A 17,077-nucleotide genomic window follows, 5' to 3' on the forward strand; every position below is an offset into this window, starting at 1 on the left:
TGAGATTTTCTTGTCAAGCAATGTTACTAAATAAGATTGTGAAATGTAAAAGTATTGTTCTAGCTAGTGTGTGACCACTTTTCTGAAGAAAATATCTTGTATCATTTAGATCAAAACGTAAGGTAATATATTTAAAATATAAAATCTCTCTTCTTTTTTCTTTTCCTCAGAACCAGAATTAGTAAAGTTCAAGTGCATCAAAACCCAGATTGACTTGATTTATTAGATAGTGACTTCTATTAGAGTCTTCTTCCCGCATAATTAATTGGGTCAAATGAAAGACACACAACGTGACGTTAACGTTATGCTTATAAAATCCAATCAATAAAATTGATTTTGAAAATAATAGAAATTAATTTTAAAAATAGCAAAAATACAAAAATATATTCATTGATGAGAATTATTCCACAATATAACAATTAAAAACCTACAAAACCATCATCTACTAGATTATATCTTGTTAAATAGTATCATATTTTTGCTACCTCACCAGAAGAATTACAGAATATACTTGACGCGTTACACCGCAAAAACCAAAATTTAAGTATTCAGGAAAAGAGTAAGGGTTAATTTTTCATGGACTTATAATCATGACATTTTGGAAATTGTCAACTCTTTTTAATCACCTAGGATTATGTTTAAAATACAACGGTAATTTCAATTTTACACAAAAGAAATAGGTTGAACAAAAAGCTTTATTCGATTTGAAATGTTATATTCAACATTTGAATTCAACACAACTGAAAACCCTGAGTCGACTCTTCAATACATATATTGCCATTAGAAATTCTTTTGTTTGGAAGCTGGTTTTTTTCATGAATCTCTAAAACTTAAAGACTGTATTTATTCTTTGGTAAAATTAATCTTTGTGTTAGGCAAGTGAGTACCCAAACTTTACGTTTAGAAGGTACCCATTTGTCAAAATTAAGTCTTACCCAACAAGTCAAAACAAATTTATCAATTTGGTTTTCATTAACAAGGCATTTGTCAACTGATTGTGGTATATTCTAAATACTAGTAGGCGGAAAATAAGGATGATTAAGAAAGTGAATTTTAACCGAATCCAATTTTTAAACAGAGTCAACTTTCACTATTCCTTTTTACGTATTTGACTTGTTTATTTACATCCAATCTTTAAAAGTATCCAAAATGAAGTTCTTATAACAATGAAAAAAGGTGAAAGTTATATATCGAAAATTGTACATTACATGTATATAAAACAATTTGAGAACAAAGGAAAATTGCAGAACATGAAAATTACAGGACATACCAGGTCCTAGGAGAAGTAAGCATCCTCTAGCTATTGATCTTTTTATTTAATTTTTTTTTTCAAATTCAACAGAGAATCTATAATTCAGATTAGTATAAAATCAACAAGCATGAGTCGACGTCTACAAAATCGGCCATATTTATGAACAAGACCAAAGAATTTGAAATTTTCAGTCGAAAATTCTCTTTTATCTACGTCTTTTTTTTAAATTGTTTTTTTTTTTTTTTTTTTTTTTTTGAGTAGATAGAACAACACGGATAAGGGATCGGACAGCTAATTTGTTAGTAGCCTGTGTCTGTTTAATGACTAACATATAATGTAGAAGAGACTTTATCCTGTTTGTCACATAGATTAGTTGTCAGTTTTCCATTATCTTGAAACAGATATGCCAGCCTCTGTTGCGTCTTTTATTTTGCGTACCCTGGAATATATCAGGACATCGAACTGTAAATCACAACAGTTGTTTTCTCGTTCAAAAGATTTTGAATAAGAATAAAGTAATTTAGAGGTACCGTGAGCAATGAGTTCACTAAATGATACCCCCCATCATATGAATATAATGGCAGTGTCCGTTTTTTGATTTTGGTAAACCCAAAATATGTGTCGGAACGATATCGAAAAGTAAAATAGAAGGTGCATAATGGAAACATGTAATTAAAGATTCTTTGAAAGTATCATCAAATTTCATTCACTAGTTATATGGAAGGAGTTGCGGATAAGAGATGGGTACCCCAGGGGAGCTAAAACCGGTTGACTAAATGGAACGCATTTCGGTCTAGATCTATGGGAATTCCAACATACTGTTGCTAGATCTGGTTTCTAAAAAATACAAGAATAGATTCTTGAATGTATGTAGATTTTCATTAACTTTTGGAAATCGTCATAATTTTGTGTATTTATCTGAGAATATTCAATGTAACACATTTCCGATCCCAGCTCGGCTTATGATACCCTGCACTTGAAAAGCGGGAGGGTATACCTATATACTACAATGTATAAAGTGATTGGGATGATCGTCCGTCCGTCTAGCTGTACGTCCATCTCCGTTACACTTTGGGGTATCCATCTATTATCCGCAACTTCTCTCATACCACTGAATGAACTTAAATGAAACTTGCACAGAGAATTTGATACATAGTGCCATTATGCACCTCTTATTTTACTTTTAATCCGACACACATTTTTGGTTTCCCAGAGCAAAATATGGATACTGCCATTCTTTTCTATAATACTGAAGGGTACCTCTTGTCCGCAACTCCTCCTATACCACTGAATAAAATTTTATGATACTTTCATAATTCTTTATTATATATTCCCATTGTGCACCTCATATTTTACTTTTTGTTCTAACACTTATTCGGGTTTTTGATAACAATATATGGACTTCGCCATTATAATCATATTGGAGGCGGGGTATATTGTAGTGAGCTCTGTGCTCACAGTATCATATTGTGACATCATTAAATGATTTTGAGGTGGGGGGATTGTCATTGGATTCTTTTGTAAATTTAAGTAAAAACTAGAGGTACTGTGAGCAATGAGCTTGAATAAAATAATACCCCCTCCTCCCATATGAATGTAATGGCAGTGGCCATGTTTTGCAAAGAGATATCCAAAATATGTATCGTATCAAAAAGTAGGAGGTGCACAATGGCAATACGTAATAAAGATTCTGTGAAAGTTTCATCAAATTTCTTTCAGTGATATGAGAGGATTTGGGGGTAAGAGATGGGTACTCCAAAGCGTAACAGACGGACGGACGTACAGACATTCCGATTAATATCTACCCTCCCACTTTTCAAGCGGGGGGTATAAAAAGGTAGCCTTGAAAACCTTAGTCTACAAGTTTGTAAGGCACGTTCTTAAGTCACTCTTCTAACAGGGTCCCAAGGACAATATTACAAACCATAAGGAAAAAATGTGTGGTTGAATTTCTATGATATTTTAATATTATAATTCTATGTTAAAAGCTTTTTTTTCAGATAACTTTATCAGTGTTATGAGTTCTCAAAGTCTATGACCATTGGCTCTTTGAGGTTATTAAACGGTTAGCACCAGGCCTGATATTGAAAACAAGAGGCCTAAGGGCCACATACCTCTCCTGAATAGCTTTGATCATGCTGTTATTTACCAAATTTCCCCCTTGTAAAACATATTGTGACCCCACTCTATCACATCGGTCATAATTTGGACAATTTAAAATCTACGCTACACAAGGATGCATCCACATAAGTTACAGCTTTTCTGGCCAAGTAGTTCCCGAAAAGTATTTTCCTATATATTTCTATGTAAAACTTTGATTCCCTATTGTGACCTGGCCCTTCCCCCGGGGGTCATGATTTGAACAATTTAGAATTTACACTACCCCAGGATGCTTCCACATAAGTTTCAGCTTTTCTGGAACAGTGATTCTTGAGAAGAAGATTTTTTAATGACCCAGCCCTATTTTTGTCTTTTCTTAATTATCTCCCTTTGTGAAGGGACTTGGCCCTTGAATTTCACAATTTAAATTCCCCTTCACTTAAGGATGCTTTGTGCCAATTTTGGTTAAAATTGATCTAGTGGTTCTTGAGAAGTCGAAAATGTAAAAAGTTTACGGACGGACGGACGACGGACAAAATGTGATCAGAAAAGCTCACTTGAGCCTTCTGCTCAGGTGAGCTAAAAACAAGAAAAAAAATATATTCCAGATAACACTTTGGATTGCATTTTACATTTTTCTGATCCATTTTTGCTGATACATGATACAAGGAGGCAGAGAGAAAAAAAAAGATGTTTATCGGATTTTTTTCCCTTCTAAACAATACTTTATGCGGTATGCTGAAACTAATGTAATTTATTGTGTCATTTTAAAATACTAGTATAAAAATAGTATATTTTTATCCCATTTGTTTGCTTTATTTTTCATTACAATGTCCATGAAATGTGGATGATTCAACCAGTTCTAGGATGCTAGGTATGTACAGCATTTGTTATCGGCGTCTAACACCAGTATCTTCTCTCCAGCTGGATGAAGTATAACGTTATAAGTCTCTGATAAGCCTGTCACATCAATGTCTCTACTCTCACTTTGGACTTGTTTAAACTGTCTAAGTTTAGCTGACCATTTAAAAACCAAAATATCAAAGGTTTGTAATCAAAGGAAAGTCCTCGAAAATTTGTATTCTGAGAACTTCTAAAAATCTCTTCATTATTCTGGTCCACTGCCACTACCATATAATTCTCTATGATACATTGATGATCTGAAATCAATGACGAGGACACAAAGGGTACAGTTCCACTTTGGTGATTGGGTGAACTATGACGAACAAAAAAGTCCAATTGGAACGATAGGCGGTAAACGCTGCTGTTGACCCATGAGAAATTACCAACGTGGGTTGTTTCAACTGAATGGTTTTTAGCTTTGTGAATGTTGTAGTTTCTGCGACATCAATTCGATAATGATTGATAAAGTTTCCAAAAGAAACATAAATTTCATTCAAGCTCAGTCCACATGACAGAGGCCGTATGGTTTGTCTTGACACTTCTCAGTGTAAACTCACTCCCCTGTGGACGTACTGATGTCGAAAATCTTCAATGAAGGTGGGTTAGTCAAAGATATTACAATCCTTGTATCATGTATTACAAGCCATAATAAACTCTTTCTGAGAAACCTGTTATCTTTTATATTTTCTTCAATGTGACTTTTGTCCAATCCTTTCGATATATCGCTTTTCTTCTTTGAAAAATATTACCTTTGTCGGCTAACTCTGGAGCACTCTACAAAATTCTTTCCACTGCCAAACATGGTAGTTAAGACAACTCTACATCTTCAATTTCTTTTTCACTGAAAATCTGAGCAAGAAAATCTTAATTGTTTTGCATGTAATCTTCAGAAAAATTTCAAATATCCAAAGACCGAAAACGAGTGATGTGGTCAGAAATCTGATTCTGTAATTTATAATTTGTAATAAACAATTGTTTAGAAGATCCGATTTTCAACAATGTACTGTAGTGGAAAACCGCCTCAATTCCTGAGAAACAGTTTCGATATTTCCAATGGAGTCGGCGTGATTCTGTCCAAAACGTTTTAGCCACGTGGCATGTGCATTGTTTACTAATGATTTGATTTCTTACACTTTCTCTTCTGCGGTCATACAGATTTCTTGCTTCCTGGTATGAAGTTTTGATACTTTTTCAGGTTATCTGAGAGAATATAGTTGATTAACAGTTTTCTCCAAACTGAAAATATCTTGAAGCTGTTTTTGAATTCTATCTCGGTCAATTTCGAGAGCTATATCTTCAACTGTATCCACATTCTTACACCATTTATGTTGTTTGACATGGCAGACGTTGCAACATAGCTTTTGGTGGTTGTGGCAAAACAAATCAAGAACCTTCCCTTTGTGCAAGAGACAGAATTCCTCTACCTCTACTTCAATATTCACCTTCTTGATATTTGAGAGACTAGTAACTTTATGATTCTGCAAACTTGGCACAACTTTATGTAATGAATAGCTTCCATACAAACTTTGCACCAGTGGTTTGCAGGTACAGCTTTCTCCAGTCGTTTGCAAATCATACAAAATTTATTTTCATCTTGTCCGGGATCCACGGATATAGTTAAAAGAAGTTTATTCTGTGCTAATTCCGATGCCCAATCCTCACTTGAAATGTCATTCCGTGGAGCCTCGATACATCTACGACATACTGGACATTCTAAAGATTTTAGTGTTTCATTCTCCTTTTGTGTCTCCGAACTTGAAATGTAAGTCTGAATACACGACTCACGAAATGTGTGATAACACGGCAGATATTTCGAATTTCTTACCTTCGCTAGACATATCGGACAATGATTCTCAAAGTCATCGACAAGGGTTTCGTTTTTCAACTCAGCCATTTAACACTGTTTAACACGTTTATTCCTGAAGCCACACGGGCTTGTCTTCTGGATTGTGTAAAATAAATTTTTTAAAAGAAGCAAATTCACAGAATTATGATTCCCTAGTTTAGGTGTCTTAGTGAATGGGTTGCCATTAATTTCCCCCTCTAAAGTGAGTGATATTTATTTCGGTCTGTCCGTCCGTTCGTCTAGCTGTAGTTCTGTCGTTTTCTAGCATTTTCTTCCCAAAGTCTTTGAGTTTCTGCAGTGAAATCTATTTATTTGTTAAGTATTAAAATTTAAAAGTTTGATTAATGCATTTTTTTGGCTTTAACACCAGAAGTATTTCCAATATTAACTTTGACTTTATCATTTGCCCTTCATTCTGTGACCTTCATATTTTGGTGTAAAAATATATCTTAAAAGTGTCTTAAAATTATTTTAGAGTTTATAATTATTTAATTTGTTAATTTTTAGGTGATCTGACTAAGGATGAATTAGAACAAGAGGCCCATGGGCCACATCGCTCACCTGAGAAGCTTTGACCATTCTGTTCTTTACCAGATTTCCCCCTTGTTATACATAATGCATCCCCACCCTACCCCACTGATCATAATTTAGACATTTTGAAATCTACACTACCCCATGATCCTTCCATTGGCACATATGTTTCAGCTTTTTTGGCCCAGTGGTTCCTGAGAAGAAGATTTTCAAAGATTTTCCCTATATATTTCTATGTAAAACTTTGATTCCCCTATAATGGCCCCGCCCTTCCCCCGGGGGTCATGATTCCTACAATTTAGAATTTACACTACCCAGAATGCTTCCACATAAGCTTCACTTTTTCTGGCCCAGTGGTTCTTGAGAAAAAGATTTTCAAAGATTTTTCCTATATATTTCTATATAAAAATTTGATTCCCCATTGTGGCCCCGCCCTTCCCCCGGGGGTCATTATTTGAACAATTTAGAATCTACATTATACCAGGATGCTTCCACATAAGTTTCAGCTTTTCTGGCCCAGTGGTTCTTGAGAAGAAGATTTTCAAAGATTTTTCCTATATATATTTCTATGTAAAACTTTGATATCCCATTGTGGCCCCGCCCTTCCCCCGGGGGTCATGATTCCTACAATTTAGAATTTACACTATCCCAGAATGCTTTCACATAAGCTTCACTTTTTCTGGCCCAGTGGTTCTTGAGAAAAAGATTTTCAAAGATTTTTCCTATATATTTCTATATAAAACTTTGATTCCCCATTGTGGCCCCGCCCTTCCCCCGGGGTCTGAATAATTTAGAATCTACATTATATCAGGATGCTTCCACATAAGTTTCAGCTTTTCTGGCCCAGTGGTTCTTGAGAAAAAGATTTTTCCTATATATTTCTATATAAAACTTTGATTCCCCATTGTGGCCCCGCCCTTCCCCCGGGGGTCATGATTTGAACAATTTAGAATCTTCATTATACCAGGATGCTTCCACATAAGTTTCAGCTTTTCTGGCCCAGTTGTTCTTGAGAAGAAGATTTTCAAAGATTTTTCCTATATATTTCTATGTAAAACTTTGATACCCCATTGTGGCCCCGCCCTTCCCCCGGGGGTCATGATTTTAACAAATTTAGAATCTACACTACACCAGGATGCTTCCACATAAGTTTCAGCTTTTCTGGCCCAGTGGTTCTTGAGAAGAAGATTTTCAAAGATTTTTCCTATATATTTCTATGTAAAACTTTGATTCCCCATTGTGGCCCCGCCCTTCTCCCGGGGGTCATGATTTGAACGATTTAGAATCTACACTACCCCAGGATGCTTCCACATAAGTTTCAGCTTTACTGGCCCAGTGGTTCTTGAGAAGAAGATTTTTTAATGACCCAACCCTATTTTTCTCTTTTCTTGATTATCTCCCTTTGCGAGGAGATATGTCCCTTCATTTTAACAATTAAAATTCCCCTTTACCCAAGGATGCTTTGTACCAAGTTTGGTCAAAATTGGACCAGTGGTTTTTGAGAAGAAGTCGAAAATGTGAAAAGTTTACGGACGGACAGACAGACGGACGGACGGACGACGGACACAATGTGATCAGAAAAGCTCACTTGAGCCTTCGGCTCAGGTGAGCTAAAAACTGAACATAAGGATATCACAAAGAGTACATGTTACCAAAGACAAGATTGGAAAACCGCCCATGAAGTCCAAAACAAGACAATTATTAGAAAATCTTTATCGGTCTGATATACAAAAATTATACGAAATATTGAATGATTTCTATGGCAATCACAAAACAGAGTTATTACTACTAATAATGAAAATGTGACATCATTTTATAAGCTATAAAAAGAAAATAAAGTTTTTTTTTTTTTTATTTTGAACAAACTTGATTCAATTTCTAATAAAACTTGCTAGGATTTTCTCTCTTTTTAATGTTTGTATACTTAAAAACGAATACTAGTATTCGAATCATAAATTTATATTCGAATGTCAACTCATCGAATGAATATTCGAATATTCGTTGACATCCCTAATTCGTATATGTTTTACTGATACTTGTCTGTCAAGTTGGAAAGATTTGATAAGTACTCTTCCAAATGTAGCAAATATTGTGATTTTTAGAAAACATTTACTTGTGAAATATTTGTAAAAAAATCATTTCATGATGATATCCATGTCAATACGATCATTGATGTGTATCTAAGAGTAATTTATTTGTTCACTTAATTAGTGGTATAATAGTGTCCAGTACTAACAATCAGCTTGTAAGGACACAGTTTTACAGTAAACACACAGACTTCTTGTTTATCTAAATATCATTAAAAATCATTATCAGGAAATTATTATTAGCAAAAAGTAATTTCTTTTAATATTTCACCGTTAGATAATTGTTCTGTTTGGTATAAATTTGTAGGAGTTATCAGTGTAGACTTTAGTAAGACGACCAATTAATCTGTAATATGCTAAAGAATCTTTTGAATTTTCTAAAAATAAAAAAACAATCATTACATTCTGGATGTATACTATTCAATAATTTTTTTTAAAAAATCATAATTGTGTGCATTTTTTGAACTCTACATGAGTTTTTATTCCATCACTCTTAAACCTCCCTTTTTATATTACTGAATGAAATCTTTTTTTTTTTTTTTGTTTCTCTTGGAGTTTAACAGTTTCACATAAAATAATACAAAATGTTTCAATTTCTTTTTTCTTTTTTCCTGGAGGGTTTGGAATAGTAACAAGTAGATGTGTTTAATGTCTTCGTATTCATTACGAGGTGGAATTTGAGCTGTGATCTACATGTTCTACCAATTCTATGATACTTGGTATACGCACTATTTCATGTCATAGCTTAAAGAGGCATGGACACAGTTTCAACTGACTTTTTTAAAAATGAATTTAATTTTTTACAATTCCTAGGTAAGGCACCATATACTGACCAGCCAAAATTTGAACATCATTTGTTTATTAACAAACGAGAAAGTGAACTTAAAGTTTATGTAAACATAAAGTTCAATTTTTTATGATCATTAAGACTAGTTAATAATTTTATAAAAATTGAAAAATAAATTTGAAAATCTTTAGCTTAAACTGTATCCATGCCCCTTTAACACCAATATCTTCTCTCCCGCTGGATGAAGTACAACGTTATAAGTGCTAGTCATGTCTGCAACATTAATGTCTCTGCTCTCACTTTTATCGTGTTTAAACTATTTACGTTTGGCTGACCAATAACACTCCAAAATATTGTCTTGTAAGTCAAAGGAAATTCTTCGAAAATTTGTATCCCGTATACTTTATAATTTCGGTGGTATTCTGTCATCAGCCACTAACATACCATCTTTGATAAACAATGTAAATCTGAAATCAATGAGAAAGACACAAAGGGTACATCTCCACTAGGTACATATGCTAACCTAAGGGTAATGCAAAAGTTTGAAGAAAATATTATTCGATTGGAACCATTAGTACAAAGAGGCCCATGGGCCTTATAGGTCACCTGAGCATCATGCAACAACTTTCAAATTATTGAATTTGGTCCATGTTTTAATCTAGATGCTTTGGCATTCACAATTTTGAGAGAGGCACCATTGCTAATCATAACTATACACTTAACAATTGTTTAGTTTGCTTACTTAATACACATAAGCAGGGTAGGGGAACAAAAAATGTTTTTCAACTAATAAGTAATGTTCAGCAATAATTGGTAGTGCCCCTAGCACACATAAACCCCTCACCCTAGGTCTACACATTGCACAATTTTTGAAAAGGCACACTTGCTTATCAAAAATATTTGATTACTACCAAGAAGCAGATTTCAAACAATTCATTTTCAAAATAAAAATATAAGTAGCCCCCCCCCCCCCCTCTTTTGTATCCCTGACCAAGGGGCCTTGAAATTCACAATTCTGAAAGAAGAACCCTTGCACATCATAACTTAATCAATAGGTAGTTCATCTGTTTATTACCCAGGAGTAGAGAAAAAAGATTTTCATAGATGTAATGTATTTTTCACTATATAATCATCATAGAGCCGCGCCCTAATACCATAACTCCTGACCCTGGGGCAATAAAATTCGCAATTTTGGTATAGGCACTCTTGCTCATCATAACTTTGTACTTAGTTAGTTAATTTAATACCTAGGAGTAGAGAAGAAGATTTTCAAAGACTTAATGCATTTTCACTAAATAATCAATAGAACCCCGCCATAACACCAAAACCCCTGACCCTGGGGCCATAAAATTCACATTTTTGGTAGAGACACTCTTGCTCATCACAACTATGTACTTAGTTAGTTTATTTAATACCCAGGAGCTGAGAAGATTTTCAAAGATTTAATGCATTTTTAATGCAACCAGAACCCCTGACCCTGGGGCCATAAAATTCACAATTTTGGTAGAGGCACTCTTGCTAATAATAACTTTGTACTTAGTTAATTTAATATCTATGAGTAGAGAAGAAGATTTTCAAAGATTTAATCAATAGAGCCCCGCCCTAAACACCAGAACCTTTGACCATGGGGCCATATAATTCACAATTTTGGAAGAGACACTCTTGCCCATCACAACTATGTACTTAGTTAGTTTATTTAATACTCCGGAGCAAGGGAGATTTTCAAAGAATTAATGCATTTTCGCTATATAATCAATAGAGCCCCGCCCTAACATCAGAACCCCTCACCCTGGGACCATGAATTTCAAAATTGTGGTAGAGGACTCAATGCTGAATACAACCATACCAGCAGTTTGACTGCTTGATGTCCAGGAGTAAAGAAGAAGATTTTTAAAGATTACACTAGTTTTAGTGGTTTTGTCCCCCCCCCCCCGTCCCCAGGGGGCAGGGACCATGAAATTCAAATTTTTTGTTCTCCTTTACCCATGGATGCTATATGCTAAAATTGGTTGAAATTGGTTCAGCGGTTTCAGAGAAGAAGATGAAAATGTTTAAATGTTAACGGACGACGGACGAAAACGGATAGCAAAAGGTCACCTGAGTTTACTCAGGTTACCTAACAAAGGAGGAAATTGACAACATGTGTTTTTTCAACTAAATGATTTTAAGGAGGCAAGAGGGTCAACAAATAATAAATTATCAGATTTAACTTAAACACCCAATTTTATGTTAACGCCCCCAAAATCTACCTGATTCAAGGTTAATAATTTACCGCCTGTGAATCATTAAAAAACAATAGCTTCTGATTTGATTGACAGGCCAGCTACCCGTGCTACCTGATAGTCTGAGTTTGTGTATTTGGACCGACTGTATTTTCTATTGCGCAATAGTGTGCGCATAATAGTAAAATGAGGCTTATTTATTGTTTATAACTATGAGCAATTTTTTCACTTAATTAAAAAAAATTGATAAAATTAAGAAATTATAGGTTGAAAATTTCAATTACAATTTCATATATCTGATTTTTAAAACGATTTTTCAACTGATAGGTACATTGGCGTCGTAAAATTGTGTTTTCGACGTTATGATAACGTGAAGCTTTTAAAGAAGGGGTAAAAAAAATTATATAAAAGAAAAAGTAATATTAAACATAACTTTTGAACCATGAAAGATAGAGACTTCATATTTAGTATGCATACTACACTAATAAAGTTCTTTCAAATGACACCAAGGTCAATGACCTGGTGACCTTGACTGTTACCTATATGCTAAAAATAGCTTTTTCGTAACTTTCACCATAACTTTTGAACCATAAAAGATAGAGACTCCATTTGTGGTTTGCATACTCCACTTATCAAGTTCTTTCCAATGACACCAAGGTCAATGACCTGGTGACCTTGACTGTGACCTATGCTAGTATACTAAAAATAGCTTTTTGATTTTTTGTTGCCGCCGGGCGCATTGTGTTTCACAAACACATCTTGTTTTTATATATAATTCCTTTGTATCCTTCATGTTTTCAGTACTCTATACAAACAGGAAGATTTCTTAATCTTTAGTACTTCGAGATGTCTCCTCTGGAAACAAGACGGTAGAATTTTGTATTTCTTAAATATAATGAACAATATAGTGTTACTCTTCATATCATAGTTTGAGAAAAAAATCTATTGTAGTATTTGTATAATTTGCTTTTAAGTGCAAAAAAGTGGCATTTTCCCATATAATCCTTTAGTAAATGTACCTGTATTTTGAGACGGTCCCTCATAAATTGGACGGTAGATTTTCCCAAACTTTGCATGTACACTTGAGTCAATGTAAGTTATGTATAGTATAAAAATAAAGTGTTTCGCTATTGTAGTTTTCACGCAATAAAACACCTTAAATTATAAAAAATTTAGCTTAAGCTGTCAACTTATAGTACCACTTGGCAAAACATCATACATTTTAGCTTTTTTGTAGATCTTCATATGAAGCTCTTCTTTTAAAAGATATCAATACAGTCTAAAAATGCCCCCCCCCCTTCCTCCCCAGCCCTCTTAAGTTTTGAAAATGGTATACCGGTAGATTCTCTGGTATTATTCGATAATGATTGATAAAGTTTTCAAAAGAAACATAAATTTAATTCAAATGCAAGCCGGAGTGACAAAGGCCATATGGTCCATTCTGACACATCTCAGTGTGAACACATTCTCCTGTGGACTTACTGATGTCGTAAATCTTCAGCAAAGACATATCAGTCATAGATAAAATAATTTTTGTGTCACGTACAAACAAACCATAAGCTATTTCTGTTATAGTAATTTAATCTGCGATAATTTTCTTAAGTCGACTTTTGTCCAACCCTTTCATGCATCCATTTTCTTTTTTGCAAAACATTATCTTTTTAGCTAACACTAGAGAATCCCACGAATTCTTTCTTGCCCAAGATTGTTGTTTAGGCAACTCTACATTTTCGAATTCTTTTGCACTGAAAAATTTTATGCAAAAGAAAATCTTGGTTGTTTTGAACGTAAAAGACAAGTACAATCAATACCTCTCCACTAAAGAGTTAAATACAGATACAGATCAATTTAAGTTTTTCATTGTTTACCATTTTATTATTTATTTGATTGTTTGAGCACAGAAAAATCTTTTTTTTTCAGAGCTTGGATATCGAATATACCTTTATTCTCTACAGGAAAAGTGCAAAACACTAGAATCATTAAACTTTGTCAGAATGGATCAAAAGTATCAGATGTATGTTAAAATTTCTCATCAATTAAGTAATTGCAGGGTCAAATGAAAATCATTTTCCTTCTGTTTCAATAATTCTCAAACAAATAAAGGAAAGATAGATGACACGATCTGAATGATTTGGTCCCAGTTGACAAAGCAGGAAATAACATAGTCTTTCTTTGTATGGCTCATTATTTTATTCTACAAGGGGTAATCCAGCTTATATACATAGCTCCCTTACTATGAAGAAAAGCTTAAAAATCACGTCAGTTTTGAATATTTTTGATATTCTCCGAAATCAGAAGAATTTGAAAGACGAACATACCTAAGTGGATTTCTAAACTTCATAACATCCTTACAATGTAGGTAAGTCTGGTCACTCCATTTATCATATACTGCGTAGTTGTGTAGTCAGTGTGCAGTTAATATTTATTTTTCTAGAAGAAAATAAAACAACTATGATTTTAAATACATTTATTTTCAAAATTCTGGTGATTGTTGGTCATGGTATCTTTAAAAGTACCAAGGGGTCGTCCAATGTAAAGGGCAACTATAAAGTACAACAAGCAGCAGCAGAAGTGTATGACAGTCAAGCATAATGTGTAATTTTAAAAATAATCATAATTCAACCGTTCCTGGTATAGTGCAAACGGTGATTTACCATGCAATTATATTTTTTGGATTATTCAAAAGCTTTATATGAACAAATTGAAGCAAGCATCTTATGAATTTACTATGATACTTGGTATACACAGCATATTTTATCGAAGTCTAACACCAGTATCTTCTCTCCCGCTGGATGCAGTACAACGTTATAAGTTTTGGCCATGTCTGTCACATCAATATCTCTACTTTCACCTCCGCCTTGTTTAAACTGTTTAAGTTTAGATGACCAATTACACACCAAAATATTATCTTGTAAGTCAAAAGATAGTCCACGGAAATCTGAATTCTGAGAACTTTTAAAAATTTCTTTGTTATTCTGGTCAATTGCCACTGCTATCCCATTCTCTACGAAACCATAACGATCTGAAATTAATGACGAGGACACAAAGGGTGCATTTCCAATCTTGTTATATGATGAACTGTGGATAATATGGAAATCCAAAGAACAAATCATTCTCTTCGTATTATTGGCAGCAAACACTGCAGTTGGTCCTCGAGCAATTGCCAACACGGGTTCTTTCAACTGAATTGTTCTAAGTTTTGTGAATGAAATAGATTCTGCAACATCAATTCGATAATGATTTATAAAGTGTTCAAAAGAAACATAAATCTCATTCAAGCTCAAATCGGAGTGACAGAGGTCATGCGGTGCATTCTGACATTTCTCCGTGTGAATACATTCTCCTTTGGACGCACTGATATCGTAAATCTTCAGCGAAGGTTGATTAGTAAAAGATAATAAAATTTTTGTGTCATGTATGAACAAGCCATAATAAGCCCTTTCTGGCAATTTAATCTGCGATAATTTTCTTAAGTCAACATTCATCCAGTCGTTTTGAGACATAGTTTTTCTCCTTTTTACAATGGCATCATTGTCTGGAGCATCTAATAAAATTCTCTCCAATGCCGTAGATTGTAGTTTAGACAACACCACGTCTTCAAACTCTTTTGCATTGGATATTTGACTCAGAAAATCCGAGTTGTGTTGCTTGTAATCCTCCGGAAAATTCCAAACATCCAAAGACTTTAAACGAGTGATGTGGTCAGAAATCTGATTCTGTAATTTATAATTTGTAACAAACAATTGTTTAGAAGACCCGTTCTTCAACACTGATTGTAGCATGGTTCTTGCTTCATGTATTGTAGTAGAAAACCGTCTCAACTCCTCGGAAGCAATTTCGATGTTTCCAACGGAGTCGGCATGGTTCTGTTCAAAGCGTTTAAGCCACATGACATGTGCATTGTCAAATAATGATTTGATTTCTTGAACTTTCTCTTCAGTGACCAAACAGATTTCTTGTTTTCTGGTATGAAGTTTAGATACTTTATTTTGGTTTTCTGATAGAATATCGTTAACAGTTTTCTCCAAATCGGTATATTTTGAAGCAGTCTTTTGAATGCTATCTCGGTCAATCTCCAGAGCTATATCTTCAACTGTGTCTATATTCTTGCACAATTTATGCTCTTTCACAAGGCATACACTGCAGCATAGCTTTTGATGGTCGTGGCAAAAGACATCAAGTACTTTTCCTTTGTGCAAAAGACACGATTCTTCTATCTCAATTTCACTGTTCACCTCCTTGATGTTGGAAAGATTTACAATTTTATGATTCTGCAGGCTTGGTACAGCTCTGTGTAATGATTTGCAATCTTCGCAAATGGCTTCCATACAAGATTTACACCAGTGGTATGCAAGTACAGTTTTCTCCAATCTTTTGCAAAACATGCAGTTTTTATTATCATCTTGCTCAGGGTCTATAGATAAAGTCAGTATAAGTTTATTCTGAGGTAATTCTGATGTCCAATCTTCACTTGAAATATCATTCCGCGGAGCCTCGATACATCTACGACACACTGGGCACTCGATTGATTTTACTGTTTCATTGTCCTTACGTGTCGCCGTACTTGAAATATAAGTCTGAATACACGCCTCACAAAATGTGTGATAACACGGTAGATATTTCGGATTTCTTACCTTCTCTAGACATATCGGACAATGACATTGATCACTCTCAGGGTAATCGACAGGGGTTTCGTTTTTTGACTCGGCCATTTTAACAAACTTATCCTCAAGGTTCCGTTGCTGTGGAGCTTTCGGTTTAAATTCCCATTACTATGGCACACCGATTGCATGAAAATTTTACATGCCATCCTATGTCCATAAGGCTTGTCCTCCGGATTTGTAAAATAATTTCAACAAGCAAATGAAATCCCCCGCTTTCGGTGTCTAAGATGGGATGCTATTATCATGTGATTATTGTCCTTCACTGAAGTGGAGGATATTAATTTCTGTTTGTCTATACAGTACGTTCGTCCGCCTTGGTTGAGGCAATATCTGGTACCGCTTACTCACATATGGAGAGAACTCCTGTCCGCCATCTTGGAAGCGGAACCAGATAGCCTCAACAGTCCGTCTAGCTGTATTTCTGTTTGTAACACTTGAAATCGTTTCCATGCGATATCCTGAAAAGCCTTTGAGCTTTTGCAATGAAATTCTACGTAAGAACTTCCTGTGGCCTGAGGAAAAATAATTAATATTGAGGTCAAAATGTCAAAGTTAAAGGTCATAATTTTTATTAAAAATCTGTCTTTTTATAACATTTTCGTTTCCGCGATATCTCGATCCTTTGAACTTTTGCAATGACAACTCCCTATATGGCCTAAGGAAGACCCTTTTTTAGAAGACTCTT

The 17,077-nt window shown here is 34.5% G+C and overlaps 1 protein-coding gene across 1 annotated transcript; it reads right to left on the minus strand.

Moving 5' to 3' along the window:
- Nucleotides 1-14,454: 14,454 nt before the first annotated feature.
- Nucleotides 14,455-16,457, minus strand: LOC134279797 (protein PML-like). Its single transcript, XM_062762213.1, has one exon. The coding sequence runs from the start codon at nt 16,438-16,440 to the stop codon at nt 14,455-14,457; it is 1,986 nt and encodes a 661-aa protein (XP_062618197.1). The 5' UTR covers nt 16,441-16,457.
- Nucleotides 16,458-17,077: the final 620 nt, after the last annotated feature.

The sequence above is a fragment of the Saccostrea cucullata genome, unplaced genomic scaffold (genome assembly GCF_032062105.1).
Source record: "Saccostrea cucullata isolate Sc308-1 unplaced genomic scaffold, CSIRO_AGI_Scuc_v1 ctg699, whole genome shotgun sequence".
NCBI classification, from domain to species: Eukaryota; Metazoa; Mollusca; class Bivalvia; order Ostreida; family Ostreidae; genus Saccostrea; species Saccostrea cuccullata.

Excerpts from the sequence above, each read along its gene's own strand:
- LOC134279797 (XM_062762213.1), bottom strand. The coding sequence starts at position 16,440 with ATGGCCGAGTCAAAAAACGAAACCCCTGTCGATTACCCTGAGAGTGAT.